The sequence below is a fragment of the Panthera uncia genome, chromosome D1 (assembly GCF_023721935.1).
Source record: "Panthera uncia isolate 11264 chromosome D1, Puncia_PCG_1.0, whole genome shotgun sequence".
NCBI classification, from domain to species: domain Eukaryota; kingdom Metazoa; phylum Chordata; class Mammalia; order Carnivora; family Felidae; genus Panthera; species Panthera uncia.
Window position 1 is genome coordinate 66,583,029 of NC_064808.1, and position 16,517 is coordinate 66,599,545.

A 16,517-nucleotide genomic window follows, 5' to 3' on the forward strand; every position below is an offset into this window, starting at 1 on the left:
CTTGAGCCTCAGGGGCTCTGATGTCCTTCAAGCTGCAGCTATACAACAGGGCAAGTGTTATAGTATGCAGAGGTGAGTGGCCATGAACCCAGTGCTCAGGCAAGAGCTATAGCATGTGGCTACGATGTGCTCAAATGACACCACCTGGGACCTCAGGCTTCTTGCACCCACTGGGCCATCTGCAGCCAACTGCAGCCCAGTTTGGTTTTCTTAGGAAGCTGCCTTACCTCTTCAGAGGTTCCCAGACCCACCAAAACAGTAATGCTCCTTAGGCAGCCAGCAGTCACTCATTCTGACCTTGAACTGTCCCACCTCACACACCACGGACCTTTACCCTCATTCTTCCCTCTTCACTCCTCTTCCTGTCTGTCATGTTCTTCATTCATTTATGGTCTCCAACATAACACACAACTCAGCTCTTCTTGGCCTCCCATTGGCCTACCTCCCCGCTTGGGTTCTCTTCTCTCCTTCCTGGTTTGGTGTATCCTGATACTTTAGGATACATCCCTCCCTTCACCTCAGCCCCAGGAGCTCTTCTCCAGGATGAGAGCCTCCAGACTTGAGCATTTCGTTCTGATGGGAAGAAATGGGGGAAAAAAGGTTTCTGACTCCCAGAGGCTAACATCATCATGCTCAACAACAAGCACACATAATCTGATCTCTATTTCCTCAGGGTCAATGAAAGGTATATGTCAATACATCTCAAAAGAACAAGTGAATAATACGTATCGAAATTAAGCATAATTTTTAGTAGCCCTTATGCACCTCTAATGGGCCAAACACCAAGGAGAAAAAAAGAAAGTAGGAGAAAAGTCTTACTCATTTGGTAAGGAAAACAAGAAAGCAACAGTAAAAGTCACAGAACGGTTTAAGGCAGAAGTAGAATTATAACACAAACACCAGAGGAAAGTACATCAGAAAAGGTTATTCTTCCAAAGATGCTAATGCAGCACTTCCTGAGTGGGTTGATGGGAACTCTACTTCAGAGGCAAAGCCAATGAAATAAATGCTTCCCCTGTGGAACGTAGGGAACCAAGAGTCCCTCAGATCTATAAACCATCAGCTAAGTGGATGCAAATGTGTTTACAGCCTTCCTTCTTTGAAGCTACAATATTATGAAATGTTTACAGTGGTAGGCCCCATTATAAAAGTTCATTCTTTTGAAGAGGAAGTCAATTAAAGACAGCCACTGCAGTGATACTAGAGAATAGGTTACCCAAGATCAAAGTCTTGGGAAACCCATGGTGTAAAACCAAAGATCTCTGACAATTTTGTAAGAACTGTAAGATTATTAGCCTCCCAGGAATTTTCATTCTGGAAAGCTTGTTTTCATCATTGGACTTTCTATGATGTTCATAGTTTCATGATTACAGTCATAGCATGTGACAGATGGCTTTGCCCAGATGATGCCAAAGACTGTATGAAAAACAAGAGTTGTTTTACTGTGGCATTTGTGCTGCTGATTCTTTTAAAACTTCACCTCTTTCAAAATCTTTAAATAGTTTTTTACCTAGACAAGTGACTGATACTGGGTCAAATTTGCCAAAAAAAATCATTCCCATAAGCTTTTGATTTGCTATTTTCCTTCCCCAGGAATTATGGTTTACAAAGACAAACCAGGACTCAGCAAAGCAAAAGGCAAGCTAAAATTCAATCCAATGGAGAAAGTGACAACACTCTGCCCATGGAAGGCCAAATTTGTGAAAGGTTCATACTGCATGAACTTCAAATCCTTGTTTCTATTCCACCTAAGTGTTCTCAAGGGGGAAAAAAAATAGAGGAAGAAAAGAAAAAACAGAGGAAGGAAATTCTCATCTAGAAAATACAATTTCTGAACTATGAATATTTTTTTCCATTTTCAGTGTAAAGAATTATTGCTTTTCCAGGGGATTTAAGGAAAACACAGAAGAAAAAGGAAGTCCCTTGTACCCTGTAGGTGTTAAAATAGAATCGCACTCAGTCTTCATGATGGGGGAAGGGCAGCAAGGCCAGGCTTGGCAATGTGCCCTCATGACAAAAATGACCATGTTCTCAGTGAGTCAGCATCTTTTCTCCACTTTGGGAGATAAAATTATAACCAGATTACTGCTTTGTGGGAACAGAATCAGAACAAGGATCAGTATCAGAACAACCAATATTCAGAGTAAAACACTTAAAGTAAGGTAAGTCAGTAAGTCCTCACATTTCCCCCAGTGCCAAAGTACTCCTTAAGGAATTTCAGGTTTTCAGAAATCTTGCACTTAACAATAATTTTCCAACGTTTAAGACACACAACGTTCTAAACCAAGCAGAATTTCTGATCCTGGCATTAGATAACCAGTATTAATAGTTTTACTCTGTTTAATTCTAGGCAAAGACAAAGAAATATAATATCCTAGTGAAGCTGTATAAATTTATGATGGATAAATATTTGGTTTCCAATTGCTTTTCTTCTTCTTCTTCTTTTTTTTTTTTTTTTTTGAATATTGACAATAAATCTTGATCTCCTCCTGCTATTAGGCACTCAAGGAATTCTGGAATGGATGCAGTCTCTGCTTCCTTGGCACCTCTCAGATATGTGTCGGCCTCCACATCATCACATTAGGCCCTTCTGAATCCCACAGTATCACGTCCCAGCGCCCCCTCCCTTCAGGACTAAGATCAAACTCTTCAGGCAGGCAACAGCAGCCCTAGTCCCCCACCCATGTCTGACCCTGCCTTGCTCTCCAGCCCCATCACCCCACACACTCTGTCCTTCAGAATCACTCACAGTTCTTCACAGGCCATGCCATTCTACCATATTTGCTCAGGATGCCTTTCCTCCACCTTGTCCGCCCAGGGAATCCCTATATACCTTTTAGGTATTAGCACTGACACACAGATAAAGTTAAGTAGTTACCTCAGGAGAGAGGTCAGAGCAGATTTCCATTTTTACTTTACGTCACACGTTATTTACATAATTTAATATAAGGATCCAAGTCCATCCACTTTAAGAAACTTCACCCTTCTCCCACCAAGGCAAAAATGTCTTGGGCATTACTAATAACATAATTTTAATGTAATATAAAACCTATTATACTGCATGACATTTATGGGTTTTCAAGTCTGTCTCTTCCTCTGAACCCTAAGCTCCCTGAGGGCAAAGATCATGACTGATTCAACCCATTCTTTTTCAAACCCAACACAGTGCCTGGACACACAAGGTGCTCAACAGATGTCTGTTTAATAAACCAGTGAACAGTCTCAGAGAACCTGGATTGATCCCTTCATTACTGCTGCCTGTCATTGTCTGGGATACCTGGGCAATTCACTTAGGCTCTCTGGGCCCTGGTGTTGCCCCCTATAAAACAGATGGTCTGCCTCACAAGGTTTTTGTGGGCATCAAATGAGATGACCCACCAGGAAGCACTTCCAAAGGTAAAACGCCAGCCTTCTATGTCCTTGTTATTATGAGGTGTGCTGAGGAAGTATGGGAAGTATCACCACCAACTATAGCAGCAGCTGCATTGACCTTGGGTGGCATGACAGGGAAATTTGTGCAGATGGAGTCCTGGTCAATCTGAAGAACGACACAGGGTCATGTCCCATCCAGTCCACCTTCAAACTCGATTTCCAACCCAGCCACTTTTCTCCTCTGCCCTCCACCCCATCACCCACGTGCCAGCCCTGTCTTCTCTCGCTCCCACTGCTGCAGTCACCTCTAGTGGTCTTCCTGCTTCCACTCTTGCCCTCCTACCTGAGGGCAACCAGAGAGACTGTTCATTCACGTAAATCCAATCCTATCACTTCCTCGCTTAGAATCACGTAAGAGTGTCCTGTTGTACAGAGAATGAAACCCGGCAGCCAGACTCCACGGCCCTGCATGCTCTGGCCCCCAAGTCCTCTCCACCCTGATTTTAGGTAAGGCCCGCACCTCCCCCTGCCTTGCTCGTCGCACTCCCATTGGACTCCATTATGTCAGGGCTCAGCACCCGGCCTTCCACGCTGCTTGCTGCCTCCAGACTCTGCATGAGCTGTTCCCTCTGCCCCGAACACTCTTACCCTGGCTTCTCCTCTGGTTGGCTCCTCTTTCTTTAGGAACCTTCTCAAATATCGCCTCCTTAAGAGGTCTTCCCTCACCATTGAAGTCAACCCTCTGTTATTCTCTCACATTGTGCCCTGTTTATTTCATCTCTACCACTAATAACCATCTGTATACTTTTATTTACTTGCTGTCCTTCTCTATAGACAGCTACAGGAAAAGTTTACTTCACAATTTTTTCTCTGCTTGGCGATAATATATGTAAGGCATCTATAAAAGTATCTGGCAGGGCAGGCATTATCTAAGTGTTCATTATTATTGTTTCTAATATTATTACTCCAGCAATTATGAGTCCCGGAGGAGGGAGCTGACTCGGTGTCCAGTTGACTGGTAGGAGGTCACAGAATGCCAAACAGCTCAGTCAACAAAGGAACAGCCCATGGTGCTCAAGGGCCTCCAGCCTGGGCCAATTCCTGGAGGCAGGACTACCTCTCCGCCCTGCAGGCCCTCCCTCCCAGCGCCCCACAGCAGGACGCACACCCACACCCATGCTGTCATCTCCCACAGGCATGGCCAGGCAGCTCCTGAGGCTTCTGAGACGTGAGGAGAAGCTCCTGCCAGCTCCTGGAGTGTGAAAACAGTGGAAATCTTCCAGCTCTGATGGACAGATTTCAAAGCCTGTTTCTAAAAATGGCTGTTAACAGGGTTTTTTCCCCACACCATATCCATGCCTGCTTTATCAGGGGGCAATGGCATCGTTGTTCACTGTTCTGTGACCTGAAGTGATTTCACCAGTCAAAACAAACAATGATGGGGTGGAAAAGACCAAAAACAAAAGAGATAAGAAGGGAGAGCATGACATTAGGGCTAAGCTCTCTGTCAGCTGTTCTGTCTTCATGATCACATTACTGCAGAGAAAGACACAAAACCTGAAATGAAGGTGGGAATCAGGAGCAGGCCTACTCTTCCTTCACAAATGGACACCCAGCATATGTCCATGTTCAATATTAAAGCATCCCCTTTCTATGGAGAGACTCAAAGGCACGCTGCATAGTCAATGGGGCTGACTCAGGCACTATTTTAGGAGGGCAGACAAAGGCAGCAGGTCAAAGGGACAGACACCAACCTCAACTCACTCCCTGGGCAGGACATCCAGCCCCTCTGGGCCTTTGAAACCTTACCTGTAAAATCATGGTAACTGCTCAGAGATGGAGGGCTGGACAAGATGACCTATTAGTCTTTTGAGGGATGCTCATCCTGAGTTCTAACAGATCCTCATTTAAAATGTTTTTATGCAAGTATTCATTAATGACCCACAGCAGAGTATATGGAGATTGTAGGAGTCTCTTAAACTCTGCCCAGTCTGGCTGCCAGCTTGGTGAAGTGGGCTGTCCCCAATTTAGCTGAATTTGAAGCAACATTTTAACTTCTATGCTCAACTACTATAGCAGACATTCTCTTGTCTTGCTGCTTTGTATCATAACCTCATGAGACAGAGTGTTAGAGACAGACAGAGACCGATGGACTGGCAGATAAACAGATCTGCTAAGTTTGGGTTTGTTTTTCAGAGTTCATTTTTAAATGCTTGGTTAGAATGTGCCAAGATGTTGGGACAAAATCCTGAGATTCCTGCAGGGTTTGATGGTGGCCACTCCCTTCCACCCCAGTCTCAACTTCCAGAAGTACGAGCTCTTCACATGGCTCTTGAGTTTTCTGCTGCCACAGACATTTTTATTCAAGTTTCTTTGAGACAAACATCTAGATCATCCAATTTAAGCTCCGTCAAGTACAGAGAAATTATCATAACGTCTCCACCCAACCTGCCTCTTCCCTGACTCATTCCTCTCTTATCAAACCTCTGCCCAAATCGGTTGTATCCCTGCCAATGGAAAATGAATTTGGATCTCTCGGTCTTCCCTTCTCCTTCAGAATGGATTCTCTAAGAGGGCAGGTCCGCAGCCTATGGTGTGATGCCTTGTGTTAGGAACAGAGCAGAAGCTTCAGAGACATGGATTAACTGAGAATTAACTGAGCACTTACAATGTGCTTGACATATATCATTTCATGTAATCACTGGAGTACCCTGTGAAGTAGGTATATTTTATTATCATCTCCCTTCCAAAATGAGAAACTGAGGCTTAGAGAAATGAAGTGGCATTCCCAAGATCCCAAATATAGTGAATGACAGAGCTGGAACTACAACCTTGACTCCGAATCCCTAGACTGTAGCCTGTGTGCTCTCCTGCCTATTACCTGGTCCAGGCCATATCCCTGGAAAACCACAGGCAATCGATTTGAGCTGACTACTTCCCCTCAGCCTCCAAAATCCTTTAACCTGTTGTTAGTTTTAGTGGGTTTAAATCTAATGTCTTTAAAGTGGCCTCAAGGATGAGAAAAAAAAATTTCATCATAAAGGTGCTATTCTTTAGATGACGTGCATCTGGCACAGCATCAGAGCAGAAGACTCTCTTAAAGAAATGGATTTTCAAAATGTATATGACCAGAATAACACATTTCTGCTGGCTTTCAAAATCCTCCAAGTCCCATGGAGAGATCTAAATAGGATTTACATTGTCACCATCTTTTTAGAAGAGACAGGAGATGGGATTGTATACCATCAGTCTTCACCATAGTAGTTTCTTACCTGTCCAGGAGGGAATGTGAAAGTGATTCATGTAATTAATGGTTGTAGAGGGTACTACGAAGAAGGCATTGTAGCTGGGCACATGATGCCTCAGACATGGCTCTGGCTCTGAAAATGATATCAAGATGGAGACAATCATGCATACTATAAAGGTATACTGAGGCCAAATGTGGAAAAGAGCCATGACTGCATGAGCTAAACGCCAAAGGAGTGTAAAGGATGAATGAGTAGCTTCCATGTGGCATTATTAAGGAAGGCAGTGTGGCAGAGGTAGCCCTGAAGAGCCCTAATACCCATGCGCCTCTCATTACACTGACCTACTGAATTCAACTTCCTGCTTACTAACTGGTCCCACCATCACCCCTCTTACATGGTAAGCTCCCTGAAGGCAAAAGAAGGTGGTATTCACCTTGGATTTCCACTGCCTAAAACATAAAAGATACTGAGCAAATGTTGATTGAATAAATTTGATACACAAACGAGTCTTTGGGAAATTACACACATTTAAAGGGTGAAGAGAAGGCATCCAGTGATCTTTAAAGTTCCTTCCAATTCCCAGAGTCTGATCTAACAGAGCCAGTGGAGGTGGTAACAGTTTGTCAGAGGTTCCACGACACGGAGTACCCTGTTAGTACCTGGCAAGACCCCAGAGCATCAGACTCCATGTGCCAGCCACAAGTGAGAGGGCACGTGCAGCCCCGAGGTGGCTGTGCATCATGGAGAAGGGCAGGGTTGGTAGAGGATGCAGGCCTATAACCAGATGGCCTAGGTTCAAGACCCAGCTCTGCCATTATGACTTGCATGACCTTGGGTAAGTTAGCTAACTCAGCCAACCTCCTTGTGCCTCCATTTCCTCATCTGTAAAATAACAGCGTGCCTCACAAGGTTGTGGTATTACATGAAACGTGTTAATCATAAAAACTGCTTAGAACAATTCTGGGCACACTGTATGCCCTAAAAAAATTCTAGCTCATTTAATTATTACTTGAATCCCCTCCACAAGGCACTCCACTATGGAAGGAAATTCGGTACAGTAGGAACCTGGCTTGGAAAACTCAACACCTCCTTCAGAAACCAGAGAAAGAGGGAATAGAGACTGTCTAGTGTAAGTGGAGACCCAGCTCCACCTTACACAATGAAGGCACTTGGCTTCCTTTCTTTCTCCTACTGGGAAAGTCACAGGACACCTCAGCAACTCAGGAGAGATGCGAACTTGTGCAGACAGTGGCTCCGTCCTTCTGTTTTCTGAAAGAGCGAAACAAAACAAAACAAAGGACCCAGCAGGGTCTGCCCTCTCTAGAGTTCCACACCTTTGGGGAGTACGTTTCAGGACCAAGTGTGCTGTGGGCTTCATGTAGATACTAGCCAACAACAGTGCAGAATCCAGACAAAATGCTTTTAAAAAAAATAATATTCTCAAGTTGCTAATCATTCAATTCAACTCTACAGTCCCTCCAGCTTTCAGTACAACTTTTAAAAGCAAATGCAGCTTTGATTTTCTCTTATTCAAGTTCCTCAAAGCTGACGATCTTTCCATCAAATATCCCTCTCCTCAAATGACTGGGTACATTTTACTCTTTCCTGTGTCCCTTTTGGTCGGAACTGCATTTTAAGCAGGCTGCCAGGCAACCGTTTGGGTACAGAATGAATGCATGCTTTTAACCGCTGACCTCAGCTCCCCAACAGTAGGGTATCCCTCAGATTTTCATCACACCGTCATAGAGCATCTTTTGTGTTCTACATCAGAGAGGCAGTCAGACATCACCCCAAAGGATTTCCCAATGTACTTTCCACACATCAAAGTGAAGTTTTGGAAGCGGACAACAGTCCATGTCCTTACAAACAAAAGTGCTGCACATTAGTGATCCCTCTGCAATGGCCATAGGAATGAAAGGCCCTTTTCTCCCCCTCGCCATAAAATGGGCATCTGGAAAGAAGAGGGTAGATGATAAAAGAAACCTTTGGTAGCAATGGCAAAAATGCAAAGTAAAACAAAGCTGTAACCCCAGAACCTACAAAGGTCCAAGGGGACCAAGAGAAACTATAAACAGGGAGACTGGAGATGAACCTGGAAATGTATCCACAGACACTCCACACAGACAGCCCAGAGAGCTGGACTGGCTGAGATTCCAGCTGGTTCAGGTCTGAGCCAGACAACACGTATTTCTGTATGGGACGTGCCCTCCAGTGTCACTATTTCCAAGATCTAGTGGTTGCTGTTTACAATCATTTTTAGAACAGGTGGCAGGGTTCCTAGGTTAACATTTTATTACATGAAACTAAACATATTGCCTCTAGAAGATAACTAATGATATGCAGGCAAACTTTGAAATAGGACACAGAATAAGAATGCCACCCCTGTGTTAGAGATGGGTCATAGTAATAGTGGGCCATAGAGAAGGCCATAGTGATCTACACTCCAGATAGAGGTGATCCTGGGCATATACACACTACACAGGCAGATCTTTGGGGAGCAGAGACACAGGGTGAAAGATGGGGGCTTTGGTGAAAAGGGAGGTGAAATGAAGGAATCTTAGCAGACGTGTCTCTGAATGACTCATTCATCCAATAACTGTTTACTGAGCACTAAGTATGGGCCAGCCACTGTTCTGAGTAGCTTGGATACATCAATGAACAAATATGACAAAAATGCCTGTCTTAACGGAGCTTACGTGATAGTGGGGAAATACAAACAATAAACAAGAGATATTAATTAGGTGAGATTAGGTGAGGTCATTAAATAGTACATTAGGTAATATCAAACACCATGGAGGAAAGTAGACCACGTTCAGGAGGACCAGGAAAATTGAAGGACATTTACAACTGCATCTGGTGGGGCAGGAGGGGATGGCCATGTGGCTATGGAGGGGACGTGTGTTCACGGAAGGGGGAACAGCCACTGCAAAGACTTGAAGCAGGAGCATGCTTACAATGTGTGAGGAACATCGAGGAGGCCAGCTGGTTTGGGCAGTGAGTGAGGCTGAGGAGTAGCAAAGACAAGGTCAGAGAGGGTCAAATCACCCAAGGTGTTCTAACGACTCCGACTTTGTGGGGTTTGAGCAGAAGAGCGACGTGACCAAACAGTTTTAAAAGGATCACACTGGCTGTTGTGTGCAGAGCAAATAAGAGGAGCTCAGGTGTTAGCAAGAATGCCAGCTAGGAGGCTGCAGTTTATCCAGCCAAGGAATGTTGGTGACTTAGGTCAGGGTGGGACCCATGGTAAGCAGGGGTTGGATTCCAGACTTGTCCAAAAACACAGCAACAGAACTATCTGGTTGACTGGCTATGGGGTGTGAAAGAAAGAGAGTGGCTGAGGATGTGTGCAAGTTTTAGCCTCTCAAGATGGGGTTAAGAATCGGAAGGAATAAGACTGGAAGGTGGTAGACCGATGAGGAGGCTCCTGCAAAATCTAGACATGGGATGATGGACTGAACAAGGCTGGTGGTAGTAGGGATGCTGAACGTGAGTGGAGATATCTGCCATGTTCAATCTGTGCCCTTGAAAGACACTTTGCCTTCCCTCTGGCTTCTGTAAGGAACTGATGGCAGATGCCAGAGCAGCCATCGTGGACCATGAAACGTAAGATGGATGCTGAAGATGGAGAAAAATAAAATTAAGCCACATCCCCAACCTGCAATCGTCCGTCCCAACTTGTTTATAAGACAGACCTACCCTCTGTCTTGTTTAAGCCTCCCTATTGGGTTTGCTTCGTCACAATTGCCTAACCTTTAGCCAGACTAATACGGGTTCTGTCAGCCATTACAAACACGAAACCCTAACAGCAAATGCTTTCAATCTCATGAAGCCAGAACGGTAGTCAACAAGGTGGGATTTAATTCCAACCTGCCTCTGCTTGTTTGTTCTTAAAATATTGGAACGATAGTTGAGCTTCAATGTCCTGAGTCACTGCACACGAAGCTCAAGTGTAGAGTGAACTGCTGCTAATGGAAATAGTGTTGACTTCCTAACCCACTGCTTCTCTGTCAATCAGGGGTGCCCAAGTCAACATCCTGTCCAAAGCAGAGGTCTCACGAAGACACATGATGTTTTCTGCTTTGGGTGCAGGAAACAGCATCACCAACAAACTTCTAAATGCCCATATGACCCAGCCATCATCTCCTGATTGATCGGTGAGCCAAGTATGGCACCAGCTCCCCTCACGCAAAGGAGGCAAGATCAAGTTCTAAGCTGGCACCAAATAAAAACATACAGCTTAACCAAAGGCAAATCCTAGCTGTGTGAGAATCTAAGGACTCACCACTGAAGACACAAGAGATTCAGCTGAAATGCTGCAGCACTGGCCACCAAACCTTGACACGCTCACTAACCTACATGCATCAGATCCACGTAGGAAGGTGGTCATCTGCAGAGCCCTGCAGTCTCTGAATGCTGCATGAAATGTGCTGGCACATAATCATGGTGATTTGACTAAGCACCCTTCTCACTCGTTCTTTCCCCATCAAGCTCAAGAGAAAAAACTGCAGAGAGGCAGGTGGAGGGCTGGTGGAAGTTTACGGTGAAAGTCACTGCTGGCATATGGGTCAAAGGAGGAGGCTGATGCACTCCAAGAAATAATGTATACCTTCAGTGAAATGCCCTTAAGTCTGGGGAGGTAAGGGTCCTCCAAACAGGCCGCTGGCAGGCATTTGTCTGGGCAACAAGAGCATTAGGGTACCTGCAAAGTAGCAGCACTAGGATTAATAAAGTTGAGAGGAAAGGGGTCATAACTCCATTGAGATCGTTAAAGAGCATCTATTCATTGGGCATCTCAAGTCAGACACAGAGAACACCATGCGACAAAACAGCCTGTCTGCATGGTGCTCAGGGCCTAGTGTGGAACACCAACCAGCCATTATCACAGGGTGCTCAGTGCCAAAAGGAAACAAACACAGAGAGATAAGACGAATGCGGGGACTGGAATCTAGTATGGGGAGCAGGGAATAGGAAGGCCCCTCCCAAAAGAGGGTACCGGTAAAGGTGAGGCTAGAAATGTTCTGAAGGCCCACTTGCTACCTGAATAGAATGGGGATGAAAACCTGCCTATGAAGACAGCCCTATAAATAGGGGTTGATAGTTACCTATTTAACGTAAGTAAAATATAGCTGACATCTTGTAATATGTATCAAATATCTGCCCTGTTGCCACTGTCAATGGGTAACAGAAGAGGTCCTTACATAAATCTTACAAGAAAAATATAAATGGTAGTAAAAAAAAGAAAGAGAAATTGACGTACCATTGAATTTGCATCACTTAGAAAACCTAGACTCCAATAGGGAACTCAGAATCCTCTAGTTCTAATTCTGTCATTATTAGGAATATGCCTAAATCAGCCAAAGCAGATGTAAATGAGAATTGTCACTGCTATTCAGTGGACTGAAAATCAGAAGGCAGGCTGCTTCTATCCACTTCTGCAACCATGATGATCTCTCTGGGCTTACCTTCTCAGCTTGTCCCTCCATCTGAAACTGTGGAACTGAATGAGAACAATGATTTTCAAAAACTTTTTTTCTTTACAACAATCCATAGTGAAAACTGGTTTTTCACGTGGTGACTTAATACTTTTCTTTATGAAGTTTAATGCATTTGCTCTTTTTAAATTCTATTCTAACCTATTTCTTTAAAATAAAAATGCTGGGTTAGACCCACTAAGCTTAACTTCATGTTCCAAAATTTGTGACCCGTAATCTGAAAACCTGCAGACTAGGTCATTTCTAAGGGCCCCTCCACCCCCACCTCTGGAGTGTCAACATGATCATTAAATATTTCGTTTCTTTCAGTTTGCAAAATGATTTCACAGGTATCTCCCATGATCCTCAGAGCAGTGGTGCGACATGGGCAGAGGGGCTCATGAACTCATCACAGATCACACGGGCAGATTATGACAGAGCTGGAACCAGACCCAGTCATTCCAGAACAGCAGTGATACTTGGCCCATTCAGCAGCTCTTCTCCTAGAGAATTCCATCTCCCAACAATGTGCTGCCCTCAAGCTTCTTATTAAATGCCTCTCCTGACCTATCTAAACTGGGACGCAAATCTAGCGAACACATTCCCTATGCTATACTCTACATCCCTGTGACTTATTTATCTTATAACTGGAAGTGTGTACCTCTTAACCTCCTTTACCTATTTCACCCATCCCCAACGCCGCTCACCTCGCCTCTGGCAGCAACCACACTTGCAACTAATGGAATATCATATGTCAACTATACTTCAATTAAAAAAATAAAGTTAAAAATTAAAAAGAACCTCGTAAACACATTCCAAGAATGTAATGCTAATTTTCATGTTCATGGCCTTGCTAGGTCCTTCAGGAAATACCCCACGCCAGCCACAAATGCATGAAACTCAGCCCCTGCCCTGGAGGAGCTCATCGTCTAGCAAAAAAAACCAAAATCCACCCACAGACCCGCCCACTAAGTGCAGCTCCCTTCCAAGCTGCCTTCCTCTTATTTTCTCAGTGATAACCTCAGTTCTGTTTAAGTCAGCAAGTCTCCCCATCTGGCTGATGGAAAGTGCACGCTTCAAGCCTTCCCTGGAGAGTCTCAGAGTGCTGGAGGTCAGCAGGACAGCAGGGGGGGGGGGGCACTGCAGGGGGAAGTGAAGGGTGTCAGCAGCAGCGCCCTGCAGCGCTGTTCCTTCCGTTGCTGCTCCTCCCACCCTCCCCAAGGGTGAATGGGGGGGGGTGCCAACAGACTCCCTCTGCATCACCCCAGATACCTTCCTCACCCCAGACCAGCATCACCTGACTTCAAGGATATACAAAAAATCTTAAATATTATGAAACAGTCAGGCCCCCTAGCTTTATGGACAACGTCCCATTTATATTATTTAGGAAGAAAAAATTTATATCAGGGACAAGGAGAGAGTGCTTTTAGGCAGTCATACACCTAGGGCTAAAAAAGAAGACATTCAAGACCTTATTTTATTTTTTTTAACTATTCACAAAGCAGTTAAGTGCTGACTGGTAACATGCCAGTACTTCTAAGGCACATATTGTCAAAACAATTGGAGTCTGTGGTGGGAATTTATTGTTTTGCTTTCCAGCCCCAACCCCTCCTTCATCTGATGACTGTGCACAGATTTACTGTGCAGAAGCCACATCCCCTTACTCTAAAACAGTTGGTATGAGTGGCACTACCTTAAACTCTATCTTTAATTCTAAGAGTGAGCCCTGACAGGCTTAAGTTATGGTAATCAGTTTGAGAATAGGAAGGGAATTCAATCAGAGTTGGTGGGACAGATGACTCTTTTCTTGAGACTTCAGAGACAGTATCCTTCTCTACCAGAAGAAAGTGTCTTTCTATCCCTGCACAGTGTGGTGTGAAAAAAAGAGATAGGACATTTTGGCAGCACTGAGGCTAAAGACTCCCCTGGATGGAGTCTGAGGATAAAGCTGACATTGCAGAAGCAGAGAGCCAGAAAGCACCTGCACCCTTAGAGATGCCATCTGGACTGCTGGGTCAAGTCTTGCCTGCAACCCTTCCTCTAGATATTTAGTTAAAGAAGGCTTTTGTCTGCTTAAGCCAGTTTGAGCTGACTTTTTTAACACTTGCTACCAAAGTAATTAAACTTCATAAAACACCTTAAATACCCCAAAGTAGTAATATACAAAGGACTTAAGGTCTCTTTTGGAGGAGGCAAAGAGTGACGTGATAAGGAAAGATTTTTTTTTTCATAGCTTCTATTAATTCTGCAGGAAATAAACCCAATATTTAGCATCTGTATAATTGTTCCTATTTCTCAAAAACACCTCTCCACGTGTATTTCCTCACCTGAATTTTACAATCCTGAGTCAAAGAAATTATTAAAAATGTTTGTTTTGTAGTAATTACTTGTTTATCAAGCACTATATAGTTTAAAGTATCATTTCAACTTCAGTAATTAATTTGTCACAATAACCAAATGACGTAGGAATAGTGGTCTGTCATGCTATCATTTTAAGCAGGAGAAAGCTGAACCCTGTAGACAGTAAATGAGATGCCCAAATTAATCTGAGGAGGTGTCAGGAGACAGGCCTCAAACCTAAGTGTCTTGCTTCCAGGGTTTTACCATCAGTGATACTAAACTCTACTTCCAGAAACAAATGCGTGTGCTCTTAAGCACCATGTTCTGGATTCCAGTGGCAGAACCAGAACTAACTAGCTCGTGACCTTGAGCTAGTTCCCTTTGTTTTGTTTCCTCTTCTGTAAAAGGAGAGATTTGAGTTAGGCTCTCTGATGCCCCGTCAAGGTCTAAAAGTTCTTTAATTCTAGACTTCCTTATTCCCACTCTCAAATTAACCTTAACTCAGAATAATTACAACCTTAGTCGACATTTGTTCTCACTGGGTGTCAGGCACCGTGCTAAGAATTCTGCCTCCATCTTCCTTTTACGTCTCACAACACGCAGGAGACAACTGTCTCTCATTTACAGATAAGAAAACATGAACCTGACAAAGGTTAAATGAACTGCCCAAGACCAACAGAATTAGTAAGCTTCAGGGGAAGATCTGACACCAGGTCGTACGGGCCACGAGGGTATCAACCCAGTTTTTATTGTTCCTGTAGAAGAAATAAGCCCCCCTGCATGACTGGTCACCTCTTTCCACGCAGAAAAGGGGTGGGATGGGGGAGCCGAAGCGAGCTACACCAAGCCTCTGCAAGGCAAAAATGGAAAACCACTGGAAGGGCGCCTGGAAAGATCCAACCCAGACCCAGGGGGCGGGGCGCCCCTCCCCGCCAGCCCCAGGGCCACCCTGCCCTCCCGGACCGTTACCTTGTTGAGATGCGGGTTCCTGGTAACATCGTAACCGCGCTTCTTCAGGGGCACCGGGCGCGCCGCGCCGGGCTTGGAGTGGCAGCCTCGGGCGGGTGCAGAGGGCGCCCAGCGCGGGACGGCGCCGCAGGCTCGGCCCCGCAGGGGCGCCAGCCGTGCGCTCGTGCCCAGCGCGGCGCCCATGGTCCTTGCGCAGACCTGGCACCGGGGAGAAACCAAGGTCAGGGGCGCCTGACGGCCAACCACGAACCACGCGCGCCGCAGGGCACCGAGTCTGAGCCGAGGCTGCGTCCTCGGGTAAAGAGCAGAGGGTCGGGAAGGGTGAAAGGCGCTAGCCCCCGCCCCTCCTCGGCGGCCACCTGCGCCGCTCTCCCGGCTCGCTTGCGGTGCGCAGGCCTCGCCAAACCCCCGGCAAAGCGAAAGCAAGCCCAGGAAGCAGATCCGGTGCGGTTGACCTCCCGCGCCATCCCCGCCCCCATCCCCGCGAGAAAGAGGCGACTGCTCAGCGAAGGGCCCCCCGCACCTCCAGCCTCGCTCAGTGGCTTGCCTCGATCCCTTCCTTCCTCAGCCCACCTGTGCTGCGCCCAGAGCTGATGTGGCAGGCGGGGCGAGTTGCTGCGGTCCAGTGTTCCCCTCCTGCCAATGGCTGGACCTCACCCGCAGCCGCGAGAGCGCTAGGCTCCTGCGTTCCGGAAAGAGAGGTCCCCGAACCTTTGTTCGCAGTGCGGGGCTTCCCCTGAGGACGCGCGTGGAGCGCCTCGTAACCGTGTGCACGTGCCTCCCCAGTGCCTAAATGAAGCTCAGCTTGCCTCCTGAGCCGCTCCATCTTGACTAAAGAGCCGCTCCATCTTGCCAAACTGAACGCCCAGAGGGGGTAGCGTTTAGGGATTAACATAGCCTTTACTGTCTCACCCTTTAGGGAGGCCCTGGCTTTGGGATTCAAAGTAGAAACCCTCAGACACCCGGTGTTCAGTGTTGCTTTGCGCAGCCCAGTACAATAGCCATTAGCCACATGTGGCTCTGTAAATTTAAACAAATTAATTTAAATGGAATAAAATTAAAAATCCAGTTCCTCAGTGACACTAGCCTAGTTTCACTGGCACGTAGTGGCTGTGGG

At 45.7% G+C, this 16,517-nt stretch overlaps 1 protein-coding gene across 2 annotated transcripts in view; it reads right to left on the bottom strand.

The window, feature by feature from the left end:
* ME3 (malic enzyme 3) overlaps nt 1-15,789 on the bottom strand; it is a 183,716-nt gene extending 167,927 nt beyond the window's left edge. The window contains exon 1 of one of the 2 annotated variants that reach the window (XM_049653106.1): nt 15,401-15,789. In XM_049653106.1, the coding sequence (XP_049509063.1) occupies nt 15,401-15,583 (183 nt within the window). In that variant the 5' untranslated portion in view covers nt 15,584-15,789. The remainder of the gene's footprint in view (nt 1-15,400) is intronic. The other variant, XM_049653115.1, reaches the window with a different exon arrangement.
* Nucleotides 15,790-16,517: the final 728 nt, after the last annotated feature.